Raw genomic sequence first — 16447 nt, 5'->3', positions numbered from 1 at the left:
GTCTTGCTTGTGGAGCAAACTTCCTGCATGTGCAAACAGGGTGTCTCCTATTTCTTCCGGCTCCCCCCCCCCAACCCCCTAGAGAGTTTTGGAACCCATCAGATTTGTGGGCTCAATGCTGGAGCTCGCCTTAAATGTTCTAATGCCCTCCTGGATCAGTGATCTTGGTGGTTTTTTTAGAGTGTGTGTGTAGTTTTTCATTAATGTAACATCAACATTGCAAAAAATACAAACAAAAAACCCCAAATGTTACAAAACGTAATACAGGAGCAATACAGAGGTTGTGTTTTCCAAATAAAGGTAGAGCAGATAATGGAGATAGATAAAAGCAGAAAAACACACCAGGAAAGCCAAATTTCACTATTTGGTTGTATTTGGCACGTAAGAAATGGAATTCCACAAAACAGTGCAGAGATTTCTGAGGTTTTCCTCACTCTTAGAAGCACATAACTTGACAGTTCTTTTCTCTGCAGTAGTCTGAGTCCACATATTCTTGGGCAGCAATATGAGGTCTAAGTTTTCTTTCTGGGGCAAATTTGTTTTCATACTTTTTGTTTTGTAATTTTATACTGAATTAATGTGTGTGTGTGTGTGTGTGTGTGTGTGCGTACGTGCACGCATAATAATTCTTAAGCATCCTCCACATAAATCCTTTCTGAGCATAAAAGTGCCTCCAGCTTTTAGCTTGCAGGGCCAGGGTGTGGGATTTGTGCCCCCCAACCCAATGTGTGACAGTGAGAAGGGCCACAGAAAGATGGGATGCATCTCTCCTCTCCTTCCACCATGTGGCAAATTGCTTTGAATGTAGATTACATGCTGCTTTCACGCCTGGTGTGGTAATGCTTTCCTGGGGCTTGAATTTCCCAGACTCTATTCACCCCCCTTATTTTTTCTGTGGGGGTGGGAAACCGGTTTGCCCACAGCTGCCTTTGCACTTAACTCCCCATCCCACATGGTGTGCACACAGCCTTTTGGGGAGGGTCCCTTAGCTCAGTGGAGTTGCACACTTTCCCCACCCTGGAGTCATTTTCGGTTCTAAAAGGATCTTGGGTTGCTGGGCTGGGAAAGATTTCTGCCTGTCTCTCTGCCTGGGACCCTGGAGAGAGCAGCTGTCTGTCAGAGTGGCCACAATGCTCAGATAGACCAATGGTGTGACTCAATATGCCATGGTTATTATGATATTTAGAACCCGCCTTTTGCCAGCTGCAGGAACCCCCTCCCAAACACATTTAAAAGGCTGTAGATCAGAATGCAGAACCAGCGAGATTAACAGCAAAAAGATTATAGAGACCAAAATGGGGGGAAATTCATCGAGGACGGGAGACCTTTTACTGAATATTCAAAGAGTTACTAAGCGAGATGAAAACAAGAGCAGGACTCGAAATACGAGTGGCAGCATTCATTATTAAGATACATAGGTTAAAATGGATGTATGGAATAGCGTATGGGAAATATACAGCATTCAAGGGTGATATGAAAACCATGGAAGGGGAGGACTGGAAGTGAATGGATAAAGTAAATTTAGGTCTATGTTTAAAATTTGCAAAGCTTTTTTGGGGGTGCGTGTGTGAAAAATAAGATTATAAATAAATATAAGGTCAAAATCAGCCAAAAATCCTTCTTCCTAGGGAACTTTGGGAAATGCATCTTCAAGTGGGTCTCCTAACAATGCTCAGCACCCATAACAAACTCCAGCTCCCAGAATCCTCTGGGGGAAGAAGCCATTTTGAAGTGTCTTCATAGTTCTTTAATCTTAAGGTGTGAATGTGACCTGTTTCCCCTTCACACACACCCAGAGGGGCAGTAGTTAACCCTTTCCCTTCCCAGCTGCAGCCCAGATAAAGAATTCCTCTCCGCCCTCCCCCCCCCCAGCTGCCTCTTGTTTGGGTCTTTGCCTCTCAGCTTGTTCACGGCCTGCTGTCCTTCTCCCGGCAGGTGATCCAGCAGGCCTTGCACCGCCAGCCCAACACAGCCGCACAATACCTGCAGCAGATGTATGCTGCCCAGCAGCAGCACCTCATGCTCCAGACGGCAGCCCTGCAGCAGCAGCACCTCAGCAGCACCCAGCTCCAGAGCTTGGCTGCCGTCCAGCAGGTAGGCCTTTGGGGCTGGTGGGAGAGGGCTGGAGGGAGTCCTGCTCCAAGTGGAATCCTCTGGGCAAGGAAGGTGGTGGTTTTGTTCTATTGCTTTAGCCAGGATGCTGTTTATTGATTATAGCTCGGCTTTTAATGCAATCCTTCCGGACATCCTCATTAAAAAAGCTGACTGACATGAACCTTTCTCCTACCATCTGTGACTGGATTAAAGACTTTCTGATAGATTGGACACAAACTGAGGATTGGACATGTGACATCTAACTCCTTAAAAATCAGCACTGGAACACCACAGGAATGTCTGCTCAGTCCCTAGCTGTATTCATTGTATACATACGATTGTGCATCATCTGACCCGTCCACTGCAATTATTAAGTTTGCGGATGACACCACCATAATGGGTTTAATAACAGGTGGAGATGAATCAGTGTATAGAGGAGAGGTCCAAAAAAATATCTACATGGTGCCTAGGGAACAACTTGCACCTAAATATCAGCAAGACAAAGGAGATGGTGTTGGACTTTCAGTGAAAGAGAGGAGAACTAGCCCCGCTGTACATCGGGGAGGGCTGTGGAGAGAGTCTCTTCCTTTAAATTCCTAGGAGCTTATCTCAGTGAAGACCTTACTTGGAAAATCAATACAACCCAGGTGGTTAAGGAAGCCCAACAGAGACTCCATCTCAGAGTATTGCGAAAGAACGATGTCAATCAACATTTGATGATCTCCTTCTACCAGTCCATAATAGAAAGTGACCTTTCATAATGCATCACGGTGTGGTACGCTGGTTTGATATCAACTGATAGGCAGTGCCTACAGAGGGTGGTGAATACAGCACAACATATTATGGGCTGTCCTGTGAATCCACTGGATGACATTGCGGAAGAACGTTGGCTCAGGAGAGTGAGGAAAATTCTCAGGGATGATTCACACCCTGGCCAGCCCTCGGGCAGAAGATATAGAAGCATGATTAGTCACACCAACAGGATAAAGATAACAACAGAGCAACTGACTTTTGGGTTTGGTGGGTGTGCGTCAGTAAATGAGGGGAATTAAGACTAAGAGAGCTGAGTGGGGGGTGCACGTGTAATCTCACTGTATACAAGTTGTACAAGTGACAATAAAGTATTTCAACTGTTAAATGCTTAATAATTAAATTAACCAGGCGTTAGGCTAGACAACCCTTGGGGTCCAATTCCAGCTCTACAATTCTATGATTGATTACATAATAGCAAAGGGCCCCTCCAGACTGGCGAGCTGTTTTTCTTTCAGCATGTATTTGATGCATGTAATGGACATCAGGAAGTCGCCTTTGTTTGGTTTTTTTTATCTTCACGAGATTTTAAAAAATCGTCATCTTATCAACTGGCACTGATACAGGTGCCCCATAGGGTTCTGCATTTGTAAGAAATCTATCTCTTAGTGTGGTGGTGCCCACACTTTGGAACTCCCTGCCTATTGACCCCAGGTAGGTGCCTTTGCCATCCTCTTTTAGGCACCTGCCAAAAACCATTTTTGTTTCGCCAAGCCTGTTCAGGTATATAGAAGCTGACATGTGCTTTAATCTATTTTTTAGTTTATCTTTGATTTTAACCATTCTTTGAATTTGTTACATATCTGTTTTCGAGGTTGGTTTTGTTTATAATTTGATTGTTTCATACTTTCTGTGAACCGCTTTGTGGTTCTTACGATTGAGCAGCATATATGAAATGGAAACAAAAAAATTTTTTAAATGCAAGAATAGTACAACATGAGCAGTGGATCATTTATACTGGGTCGTTCACACGTCCACATTGCCGTTCTTATTAATATTATTAATGATAAGAATAGTGATTTCATTTGTCAGTTCCTTTGTCTCAAGGCGCATCGGCAAAATAAGGTACAACATGTCATTTATGTTCATTAAGATTTCCTTTTATAATGTCTCCAAAACTGACACAAACAGGAGGGGAGAGGGCTCTTGCAGATTTCACATTGGGGCATCTGTTGGTTCAGGATCCTGGACTAGATGTGCCCCCTTTGGTCTGATCCAGCAGGCTCTCTTCTTACATTCTGACCCTGGGAAGGTCCCAGGTTCAAGCCTTGGTATAGGGCTGGGAACCCCCCACACCAGAAAGCCTGGAGAGCCTCTGCCGACCGGTGAAGTAAATGGGTAAATGTTCTTATCATAGAGTCATCTAGTCCAACCCCTCCCCCCACATTGCAGGAATCACGGCAATATGGATTCAGTATGTCTGATTTCTGCTTAATTCCTTCTCTGCTTGCCCTTCTAGGCAAGTCTGGCAGCAAACAGGCAGAATACCTCGTCCAGCAACAATGGGCCCACACAGACCCCGCCTCAGCAGTCCACGGTAAGCCTTGAGTCTGTCCCTCTCTCTGCAGGGCTGCTGTGTGGTTTCTGTTGCTCCACAGAGCCGGAGCATCTTGGGGCCTGATGCTCTCCACTTTTGCTGGTGCAGATGGGCCTGCCCCCATCTTCTCCTCCTCCATTCCGTCGTCCAGATTCACTGCACCACTTTCTGTCTTCCCTCTCCTCCCCACCCAATCCCAGATAAACCTGGCGACGTCCCCAGCTGCCGCCCAGCTGATCAACCGGGCCCAGGGCGTGAACTCGGCGGCCGCCTCTGGCATAGCTCAGCAAGCCGTACTCCTGGGCAACGCCAGCAGCCCCACCCTGACCGCCAGCCAGGCCCAGATGTACCTGCGGGCTCAGATGGTAAGTTGGCAGAGCATCTTGAATCCCCTGTTTGTGCCAGCTGGGTACCTCCAGGGGAGCTGACAGCCTATTGGGAGATGGTGTGTGCCTTCCTGGTACATCTGGGGAGACTCTGGGAAGGGAACAGCATCCTGGAGGTGCTGAAACAACCTTGCCCTTTTGGGTGCTACCCTGGCTGTTCTTCTGCTCATTCTACACCAGCCTGGGCGTTTTATTTTTTTATTTAATAGAATTACACACCACCTGTCTGTTGAAAAAAGAAATACCCTCAAAAGCTATTTACAATGAGAATTAAAAAAAGAAAAAAGAAAATGATCAGTAGAAAACAGTCCTTTCAAATGTTCAAAAGAGAAAAGCAACAATAAACTAAAAACAGATTAAACCTCACATCCACATTCCTGGGGAGGATTGCTGAAACAAAATTGTTATTAGTAGACGCTGGATAGAGTACAATGAAGGTGCCTGCCTGACATAGATAGGGAGTTCCAGAGGGTAGGGTCTGCCTCTCTAAAATATGGCTTCCTTAACAAATGTGGGTATTACGAGGTACATGTAACAGTGCCAGCACCGCAGGAGTAAGGCAACCTCACAGGTAAACTGGTCCCAGGTTAAGGGCTTTATTTACTAATACAGTGGTACCTCGGGTTACAAACACCTCAGGTTACAAAAACTTCGGGTTACAGACTCTGCTAACCTGGAAGTAGTACCTTGGGTTAAGAACTTTACCTCAGGATGAAAACAGAAATCGTGCGCTGGCGGGGTGGTGGCAGCGGGAGGCCCCGTTAGCTAAAGTGGTACCTCAGATTAAGAACAGTTTCAGGTTAAGAACGGACCTCTGGAATGGATTAAGTTCATAACCAGAGGTACCACTGTAGTAACACCTTGAACTTTGCCTGGTAGCAAATCGGCAACCAGTGTAGATTTCTGAGTGTGGTTGTTATATTCTGAGAAGGCCTCACTCCTGTCAGCAACCATGCTGCAGCATTCTGCACTAAATGCTGCTTCCAGATCTAGCACAAAAGAAGGCCCACATTGTGCGCAATGCAGTGATTCAGGTTTTCCTGCAGTTTTGATGTGGTGGTGGTATGGAGAAGGTGGTGGAGGGCGTCGTAATTGGCTCCGAGTCTCTCTAGAGCATGGTTTTGCAGTGAGGCCCATTCAGAAGTTCCCATGCACAGTGGCTTCCTTCACAAGGCAGTTTATTTCATTTTCCCAACTTTCCCCTAACAGTTAATTTCTGTGATACATATGAGCTTTCACATAAGGGCAAGTTTAGCTCTTATTTCAGTGTAATTTGCTTCGGGGGGGGGGGGGGGGGACACGGACGGGACGGGACAATTTGCAAATAACACAGAAATGAGTGCTAAGCTTGCTTTGTATTCCACCATATTTCCTGAAGTGGCTCAGATATAATGCAGTTGGGGAAAATGCTCTTAAAATGGAATAAACTGTGGTTTGAATTTGGACAGCGGGCCTCTATTTTTGGATGTGGAACATGCACACACTAGGTTTTTTTTTAACCTAGTCAGTACACTCCAATTCTGGCATATTTTTTTTAAAAAAATATGGTCACACTTTGGTAATGGTCACAATTATGACCTCTCTAGTTACCCTTGCAAATGTGTTGCCTTGTGAAGTGTTGCAGTATATGCTTTCCTCCTCCCCTTACACTCTGCTCCAGGAGAAATTCCCCCCTCCTGTGTCTTACTGAAGCAGCTAATAGCCTTTTGCTGTTTTTGCTTCCTTTCCTGGGTGAGGTGGCATCTTGGTTTGTTAACTTAAGAAACACTGCACATCCCAAATGCACAACTAAGGTGGTCTGTGAAAAATCTGTTTCTGATTTTAAGCTCCATTGCATCACCTTCCTGGAAAAATATAAGAAATAAGCATATGCGTTTTTAATCCCTATTCTTCATTTCTGTTGATCCGTTTGGTGTAACTTTGGAAAGAGTGTTCCAAAGTTCAGAGGCAACCACTTTATTTATACATAATATGAAAGTATATACCGCTATGCACAAAAAATATTTATGGAATAGTACCTAAAAACCATACAGTAAGAGCCATATTAAAAAGTTAAAATCGGAAATCGGCTGTTATGGAAAGCTGTATTCTTAACTGCCTGCATAGACTTGATGGAATAGAAAAGTATTCAGCAGGCGTTTACAAGTTGAAGCAGAAGGCGCTTGCTGAATCTCCGGTGGCAGGCAGTTCCATAGGACTGGGCTGGCGACACTAAAGGCTTGGTTTCTCATGGTTGTCAAACGAGCTTTGCGAAATCAGGAAATAGCCAACAATGCTCCAGCAGATGATCTCGGTGATCTAGCTGGGACAGAAGGTTTCGGGTGATCCCTAAGGTACCCTGGACCTAAGGGCTTTGTAAATTAAGACAAGGACCTTGAACCTGGCTCAGAAGTGGACAGGCAGCCAGTGCGGATGCTTCAACAGTGGTGCCATGTGTTGCTGGCTAGATGCCCCCATTAGCAATCTGCACCAGCTGGAGCTTCTGAACCCAAGCCCAAGGGCAGCCCCACATAGAGTGCATTGCAGTAATCCAGCATCAAAGCCCCCAACGCATTGAGTCCTTGAGCATGCTCCTTGGTGCATCCCTCCCCTCCGTCCCGCATGGTTGTGGTTTCCTGGGGCTGCTTCACTCCCCAGCCCCCCCCCCCAACGCTGTGATCTCTCTGCTGGGACGGCAACGGGTGATGTATAAGGGGACCCGTTTCCTGTGATTTCCAGGCTCAGCAGAGTAACCTTGTGCAAGTAGCTAGGAGCCTAGGCCGTGCTCTCCCTCTCTCCCCGCAGCTCATCTTCACGCCCACGGCCACGGTTGCTGCGGTGCAGCCCGAGGGGGCCACCACCACCCAGCCATCCACCACCACAGCTCAGGTAAGAACCAGGAGGGTGAGGGTCTGGGTGTGTCTCTGCGGTTTTAGCAGGGAGAAAGAAGGGCAGGGAAGCCACAGCTCCCTGTTATAAGGTGCACAAGGTCTCAGGTTCAACCCCCAGCTTCTGGGAGAGACGCCCTCCAGGTGTAAAACCTTGGGGCGCTGCTACTGGTTGGTGTAGACAGTACTGTAGGCTCTGTGGGTGGACCAGGCTTCTGCAGCTGAGCTCTTTTCGTCTCCCATCTTGTTGCAGGTACAAAACTCATCTCTCCGCACCCAGCAGGCAGGCGCTCAGGGGCTGCCTCCCTCCCTGAGCCAGCAGCTCCCCACATTGGCCATGAAGCCCACCCCGAGCAGCAGCAGCCACTCCACCTCCTCTCCAGCTTCTCAGGGCAAGACGGCTGGGCAGGCTCCCGGCAGCAAGGCGGGTGTCTCCGAACACGCCCCGGAGCATCTTCGGAAAGGAGAGGGGGGTGGTGGAGGTGGCAGCAGCGGGGGAGCTGGGAATCTGGATGGGCGGGGCGGCTCCACAAACCGGACGGTCAACTCCTCCACGACTCACCCGCTCATTGCCCCAGGTGAGACACTGGCCCTGTCTCCGCTGGACTGGGCCACAGGGTGGGGGGCAGAGCAAAGTTGGGGATGTGGAGTAGCAGAAGGGGGTTGTCGTCTGCCCCCTTGCCCTGCTTCTGGGGCTGGGGGTTTCTTTTTGAGAACCACACTCAAATGAGGGGTGAGTGAGAAATCATCTAGAGTTGACTCTTAAAAAAAAAATTAAAAATCGACAATTTCATAAATACCAAAACATGGTAATTTTTTCTTTGTTTCCCCCCCGAATCCCCCTCATGTTTTCCATTGTTTTTAATCCCACCCCCCTTTCTGCATCCTACATTCTCTCATAGTTATGTCATAACCACCATAAAATAATCTCTTAATTCCTACTGTGGCTCATAGTTCGAATCCTGCTCGCGAATTCATCATACTATAATATTTCTTAAGCCGACTCTTTAAGGCAGCCTTTGCCAGCCCAGATACCTTCCAGATGTTTTGGGTGGCAACGGATGGGAGTCGTTGCCCAGAATGCCTGGATGGGATGTGGATTGGTAAAGGCTGTTCCAAGGAACTTGGTGACTACTTCTTGTGCTTATTAGTAACTGGCTGGTGATTATATTACTATATTTTTCAGAATTCCGTGTGAGATGGCTCAGTTGGTAGAGCATGAGACTCATTATGTCAGGGTCACACGTTTGAGCCCCATGTTGCACTAAGGATTCCTGCATTGCAGGGGCTTGGACCAGGTGACCCTTGTGATCCCTTCCAACTCTGACTCTAAAAGGGGTTGATTGTTAAACCACTCTGGGAATTGTCACTTCCGTAGGGGTCTCCTAGCAGCTCTCGGCAACGCTGTTGTTTATGGCAGCTCCTGACTCGCTTTATAGCTCACCGATTTTGCTTTGCTTCCTCCTGGAGTTTTCTCCTGGTTGAGCTGCGTCCTTGAACTCTGATCATGCTCCTTGCTCATCTGGATGCTAACTAGAGAGGGGTCTATGAAGATGTAAATCTGCAGACGTTTTCAGCTCTCAGGAGCTCTACGCATGGACACTGGCATGAACCTCAGTTGCCTTCACATGGAAAACCTTACAGGGTTTGCGGCTTTCCCTTTAGCATAAAAATTTGTGGAGTTTAGCATTTGCTAAACTCACATGCTGCCAGAGACAGGAGGGACCTTGAAAACTTCTATGATGTTTGGTGGGATTTTATCTTGTAGACCACAAATGCCAGAAACACAGGACTCCCCTAATCATAGGACAATGAGAAATCAAGGTTTCCAAACAGTCTTAAGTACTTTACTAATTAATATTAAGTGGATATATCACACTTTTTAATTGTTATTTTTATTAATTCATTTTTATCTCACAGAAGCAAATCAAACAGATTGACACTAATTTTTTTATACCAATTTGTTTGATTTCCTCCAGTAAAAATAAAACTGATGGCTTGAGAAAACTGGGTCCACAGTAACTCTGACTAACCTATTAAAAAAAAACAACATATGGACCAGGTTTATGGGGAAACTGGCATTTTATTGGAATGACAAGTTCCGTTACAGTGTCCAACCTTATGCTGCTTTCAACCTGCTGATACAGTATTTCTTTGTGTTATTTATCTTTGGCTTATTTTGATGATGATGATGATGATGATGATGATTTAAAGGGCATCTGGAGTGGCATTAGTTAACTGGCTCATTTCTCCCCTCCAGCGTATTCCCAGCTACAGACCCACCAGCTGTTGCAACAGCAGAAGCCAATCCAGCACCAGTTTGTGATCCAGCAGCAGCACCCACATCAACCCCTCCAGCCCAGGCCTCCGCAGCTGCAGGTCCCCCCTCCACCGACCCCCAGCCTTGGGGCACCCCCCAGCCTGCAAACCCAAGGGCCCTCGCAGAACCAGGCCCCCGCTACCAGCCTGCCAGCCTGCCAGGCCCCCAGCCAGCACAAGCCTGCTGCCAGCCAGCCCTCGCAGCAGCACACTCCGCATCCCCCTGGGCCCCCAGCACTGGGGGCCCAGAGGCTGGAAGGTGGCTCCCCAGCCAGACCCGCTGGCTGCCCCAACCACGCCGGCCAGCGCAAGTTCCAGCACGCCTCGGCCGTCATCCTTCAACTGCAGCCAGCTGTTGGGACGGTGAGTTGGGCCTCTGGGGGGCATTTGTTTTGGGGTGAGGACTGGGACAGAGAGGTGGAACTGGATCCTTTCCCCCCTCCCCCCGGTCTTTCCTCCCAAGGCAGGCACCTGTCCATCACCTACCTGTCACCCTTATGAGGCTAGGTGATGACTCAAAAGGGGCTTGTCTTTTGGGAACCCACTTGCGAGTGGTTTTGATATAAGCTGCTTGCAAACAGGCTTGGCTTCAGAGCGATGGCAAGCTGCTTTGCATGCGGGACGGGTGGCCGTGGTTTGGGCAACAGCCCCATGGACCAAATTCAGAACTCTTGTCAGGCCTGTGCAAGCCTCTGGGCTGGAAGTGCCCCACCCTCGCCTCAGCGCATTGCGAATCGCACAAAAACATCCCAGAGCAAGGGGAATGTCTTTGGTGTGTTGGGCAAACCCTGACTCCTTTTTTAGCTTTGGGTTTCCTCCTTGACCCCAGAAAGCCTCAGACTGTTCTTCCCCTGATCTAACAGAGCTCTTCTCATGGATGTTTGTTGTGATAGTGGAGTCTCCACATCTGCGGGCAGCCTACCTCTGAATACCAGATGATGGGGAACAACAACTGGAAGCCTGTGGGCTTCCCCCTTTAGGCATCTGTTTGACTACTGTGAAAACAGGATGCAGGACTTAGATAGGCCCTTTTTGGCCATGATCCAGTAGGGCTGTTTTTGGTTTTATTTATTTATTTTTACATATTAGGAAACCACTTAATGAGGCCATGAAAGCAGTATGTAGCATAGGAATACAATACAGTACCAAAAAAAGGGGAGGAAAGTAAGTTGTAAAAACAATTAAAACAGAGTTACAATTCTTATTTCATTAATGACTGGGTCATGCCTCGGGGAAGGCTATGATGCTGAGACGCCTGTCTAAATTCAGCTGGGCATGGATTCCAGAGGGCTTGAGATGTGGCACTAAAAGCCCAGTTTTTAGTACAATCGAAGTGCACCTCTGTTCTGATGTCCTTGCTTTGATGACATATGGGTCTTTGATCCTGCTCTGGGTGAGGCCACCCACTTGCTCAAGGAAACCAGCCATTAGGGGAGAGCTGCTTGACCCGTTACCTCTGAGGGGGTTGCTGCTTCCACAGGGGCTCCCCTCCATACTTGATGTTCTGCCTTTGGCAGCCTGGTGTGAACACTGTCCCAGTAGCCAGGCCCCTGGCAAGCTGGGGTGGGGGGTGCCCCCTGAGTTCCTCCCCACTTCAGATCTCCTGTCTGCTTGTCTCCCATTATGGTTAGGGAGTGACACTTCTCTGCAAAGTACTAAACACTCTGACGGGCAAAATGCCTGCAAAACAACAGCGCATCTAAGCCTGCAGTTTCAGAGGGTTGAGGTTGTGCTCTGCCCGTGGCAGGTCCCGGGTTCAGTTCCCGTCAACTCCAGCAGATAGACCTCTGCAACAGGGCAAGCAGGGGCCTCTTATTTCCCCCTGCTCTTGATGTTTTCCTCCCTCGCTTCTCTCGTCCTTCCTCTGCAGCCGCCACTCAGCAACCAGGAGAATTCCAGGAAAGACCCGTTTCCTGCAGAGAAGCCCCCGGCAGAGTCACGAGTCGCCCAGCCCCTACTCCCACCCCAGGGCGCTTTGACGACACCACCCCTGGCGGCCCCTCCTGAGCAGCAGGCCTCTGAGAGCACTGGGACCACTCCGCCTCACGGTAAGGGGTCTTTTGGGGGGGGGGAGGAAAATGTGTTGCCTTTTTATGTGTGTGTGTGAGAATCTTTGCAGCCCTACCTCTGCTGTAGGGTTACTTTAAAAGGAACTGGAGAGGTGTGTTTTTCTTATTGCAATCTCCATCGGGAGGAAGGAGAAGGTTGTCAAACTCTACTTGCCTCTGCCTGCAGCAATGCTTCTGAATCCCAGGGAGTGCTTCTGAATAGGCACTCAGGGGCGAAGTGGCGTAGTACGTTCCTATCTGTTGTTGTGGGGTTATGAGTGCTGCTCCAAATCATGGGCAGTTTGCAAAGATGGCTCCAAGGGAGCCTCTGTGTCCAGGAGCAGTCTATCTCTGAGTACCAGTTGCAGAGAATCAAGCAGTGGAGAAGCACGCTATTTGTTGGCTGCTGTAGAAAGTGGTATCCTGGATGAGATAAAGCCCATCTTGGTTTGATGTTTTTTTAAGGAAAGGTGAATTCTACAAGCTGAACTAATTGATATGTATTCTGTACGTGGTTTGGCTTAATGTCGTTCTTATGATTTGGTTGATTGGGAAAGGGGCACAGTGCTGGAGAGCACCCCAAACCTTCCTATCTTCTCCCCGTGCCAGAAAGTGTTGGAAACCCTACTTGCCCCCAGCTACTGAAATTTTCCCCTTTCAGTGTTTTATTGTTGCTGATCTCAGGGACTAGAAACTTGCCTCTTGATGAACGTAAAAGATAATCAGAGTATTCTTTGAGATTAACCCCCCCCCAAAAAAAAAATCTGGAAGTGCACGGAAGTTGATCCTGGACTGTATGGAATCCTTAGGGAGATAACACCTAGTTCAGAAATATCTATGCCTTCTTCCCTGTGGATGTTGGGAGCTGTGGTTCAAAACACCAGGAAGGCAACAGGTTGATTTAGACAGAGATGGCTGGAGCCCTTTTCTCAGACAATCTTGAAATTCAGCTTCCCTCTTGAAAGATCAAGTTTCTAGTCCTCTGGCTATGGAAATGTGCGGGTGGCATTTTGTGCATTCTTGGAAGACGGTTGTTGTTGAGGAAAGGGGAGCTGAGCTGATGATCCAGGGGCTGTTTTTTTAGTGTTCCGAAACACACGTTTTCCATTCCCCCACCCCACCCGAACATGCACATTCATGAAAAATAAGCCGTAAAAACTGAAATTTCCTTAGCTTGCCCCACCTGGTTCTACCAGGAAAACTGGTTTAGGCTTCCCGAGGGGACCTGGAGACCCAAGTCTCATGAGAAGTTGAGTGCGTTTAGCCTGGAGAAGAGAACTTTGAAATGTGACATGGTGGAGCCATATTTAAATATCTGAAGAGCCACCTGCCAGGGATTCCTTAGCTGTGATTCCTGCATTGCAGGGGGTTGCACTAGATGACCCTTGGGATTCCTTCCTACTCTGAGATTCTAAGGCTATTGTCTTCCAACCCTGGCAGGGCTGCTTTTATGTCCCCCTCCGCATGGGCTTGTTTTGGAGAAGGGAAAATGTTTGTTCTCTCCCCGCCTCCCTCCATCACCTTTGCATAGTAGTACTTGATCCCGCCTGCTTTTTGTCCCAGTTCCATGGGGAGGGGAGGGTTCCATCGCCCCCTCCTTTTTTTGTTTGCACTCTTGGGAAGCTGGAGGGGGGGCCCTTGCTGCCTGCCTGCTGCAGAGACAAAAGGCTTTGCAGCTGGATCTTTGACCTGGCTGCACATTCCCTTCAATCAAGTTAAATGGAGCAAACCTTTTCTCCTTTGGGGAAGGGGAGCCCCACATCTGCATTTGGGCCAAGGGAGAGGAGGGGGTGCTTGGATATTCCACCCCCCCCCCAGGGAACAATGGCCAGCTCCTGCTGCTCCCCTCTCCTCCGCAGACCCTTTGTGGGGTGGGGGGTGGGTGGGCCACACAAGCACACACCTGCTTTCTCCCCCCCAGCTGCTCAAAAATCACTTTCGCTCTCAGTCCCTCTCACTGCTTCCTTTTTTGTGTGTCCAGTGCTGAAAAAATAATGGAAAGTGGAAACTAGAGAGAGAGAGGGGGGGGAAGAGATTTTCCACTTTCCATTATTTTTTCAGCACTGGTAAAAAAAGAAAGAAAAAGGAAGCAGTGAGTGACTGAGAGTGAGAGTGATTTTTGCATAAACAACAACAACAACAACAAAAAGCCAGCACGAATTCCCCAGATGTCAGTGGCATCCTGTTAGTTGAATGAGGAGCTGAATTTTCATGGCTGCCAGGACTCCCCCTTCCCCAATATCTAGAGAGCAAGTGTAGTGGTTAGTGTGGTGGATTCTAAGACCAGGGAGAGTGGATCCCCACTCAGCCACAAGGCTCACAGAGTCACCTTGCGCCAACCAGTATATCAACCTTGCCTACCTTACAGGGTTGTTGTGAGGAGAAAAGGGGGAGGGAGCTGATAATCAAATATCTAATATTCTTTGCTCAGACATTGTTATTTTAACCCATGTGTGGCTGTACTCCTCCTCTGTGCCCACTTTATAGTTTTGTTGTTCATCTTTTTAATTTTCATCTGCTGTTATAGGGGTTCCATTTTATACACATTATAAAACGGAAATTTCAAAAACGACATTTTTCCTTTACTAAGATCACAATGTCTGTGATCCCGTAAAATGTATACACTGCTAGATTGCTGCTTTAAAAACAACAACCCAAAGTGGTATTCAAATACATTATGAAGAGAAATGAAATCTTTCCGCCCCCAAAAGAGGGCAAGTTGGTACACCACCTTGCAGGAAAAATGATCTATATATGTAATGAATAAAATTTTAAAATCCGGAGAGCCCCCCGTCCCCGCTCTCTGGGGCATCTTGCCGTCCGTTGTTGGGAACTGGAGACTTGGTTGCTCCTCCCGCGGTTGTCACTCAGCCCTCCTTCCCCCGCCCCCCACTCCGGGGGCTGCGGCCTCAGCCCTTCCCTGCCGCCGAGGCGTGCTCGGGGAGGCGGAGGCTCTTGGCGCAGCCAATCCTGGGAAACAGGAGGCGGAGGCTGGCCGGCAGCTGCTGCCTCTGCTGCCCCCCGCTCCCCCCTCTCCACCCTCGGCGGGCGGCATTGTTTGCGCTTCCCCTTCCCCGGCCAGCCCGGGCGCGGCGAGAGCGCGGCCCGAGCCAGCGAGCCAGGAAGGAAGGCCCGGCGGGTGCAGCGGCGCGCGTTTTGGCACGCGCCCAGGGCGCACGGAGCAGGGGACCCTTTTGGCACCGCCGCGCGCGCCTCCCTCTCCCGGGGCGAACAGGTGCTCAGCGCGGCCGAGGCGGAGCGCGACTCTGCCCGCTTTGTTCCGGCCTCTTCCCCCCCCCCCCACTCCCGATGCTGCGTGGCGGGAGCCCGGAGGCTGCCTCGGCCTGCCGCCGTGCCCGGCTGCCCTCGCCACGGTAAGGGCTCCGGCGGGGACGCGGGGCCTTTGTTCCTTCGCCCTCCGATGGGACTTGGAGTTGCTGCTGTTGCGCTTGAGACTCAGGTTAGCGGCGGGCGGGTGGGGGTGGAGACTTCTCTGTTTGTTTGTTATTAACGATATTTCTCCCATCCACGGTTGCCAAGTCCAAGAAAGTGGGACTGGTCCCCAAAGGGAAAACACTCAGCGGGAGCGATTGGAGGTTTCCTTTTTTGGATGGGTGTTTGTGTGTCTGTCAAAAATAGATAATAGACCTTTGTGCCGGGGTTGGTGGTGGAGAGGGGCTGTTGTCAAAGTGACGGGTAAGTAGGGTGGTGTTTGGAATTGCTTGGCTGTGCACGGTTTAGAGGCAAAGAAAGAGGGAGTTCCCTCAACTCCCTTCTAAATATTATGGGGGTTATTTTTATTTATCGTAAGAGTTGTTTTTCTGGAGTGTAAGGCTTGGGGGTCAGCCCCATTGTTCAGTTGATAGCATTTATACCTGACCTTCTCCTCCAAAGAGTTCAAGGTGGCTTGCAGGGTGCTCCCTCTTCATTTTAACCTCACAACAACCCTATGAGGCAGGTTAGGCTGAGCGGCAGTGACTGGCCCAGGGCTATCCAGTCACCTTCATGGCTGAGTGAGGAGTTGAACCCTGGTCCAGGTCCTACTCTGACTCTCTGACCTCTGCCCCATGCTACTCATGGGCCTCCCAGTAAAGCTGTCTAGAATCGTTCAGTTAACTGTTACAGCTCAGTAGAACCTCCATATCCAGGGGCAGCCTATATGACAGCCCGTGGGGTGTGTGACCTTCTTCTCTAGCTGCCTTGGATGACTTCCAGGATCATCCAGTGTTGTTGGAAAGGTGAACTCAGGTCTATATGAGCCTGGGGCTCTTTCCTACCTTACTTTCCCCTTTGGGAGGGGCTGTTCATGGAATTACCGCCCCCCCCCCCAGTAGCAGGAGTCCCCCTGGGGTTGAGGTTAGGCACTGGAATAATCCAGAGGCAGGA

At 49.1% G+C, this 16447-nt stretch overlaps 1 protein-coding gene across 5 annotated transcripts in view; it reads left to right on the top strand.

The window, feature by feature from the left end:
* PHC2 (polyhomeotic homolog 2) overlaps positions 1-16447 on the top strand; it is a 60130-nt gene that overhangs the window by 26322 nt on the left and 17361 nt on the right. For 2 of the 5 annotated variants that reach the window (XM_083752539.1, XM_083752541.1), the window contains exons 3-9: positions 1936-2094; positions 4364-4441; positions 4642-4806; positions 7612-7695; positions 7948-8272; positions 9955-10376; positions 11884-12061. In XM_083752539.1, the coding sequence (XP_083608665.1) occupies positions 1936-2094; positions 4364-4441; positions 4642-4806; positions 7612-7695; positions 7948-8272; positions 9955-10376; positions 11884-12061 (1411 nt within the window). Of the gene's footprint in view, positions 1-1935; positions 2095-4363; positions 4442-4641; positions 4807-7545; positions 7696-7947; positions 8273-9954; positions 10377-11883; positions 12062-14960; positions 15522-16447 lie in introns of those variants that run through there. The other 3 variants (XM_083752540.1, XM_083752543.1, XM_083752542.1) reach the window with 3 other exon arrangements.

The sequence above is a fragment of the Podarcis gaigeae genome (assembly GCF_964106915.1).
Source record: "Podarcis gaigeae genome assembly, chromosome: 8".
NCBI lineage: Eukaryota > Metazoa > Chordata > Lepidosauria > Squamata > Lacertidae > Podarcis > Podarcis gaigeae.
The sequence above is the reverse complement of the archived record's forward strand: the minus strand, read 5'-3'. Positions and strand labels throughout refer to the sequence as shown.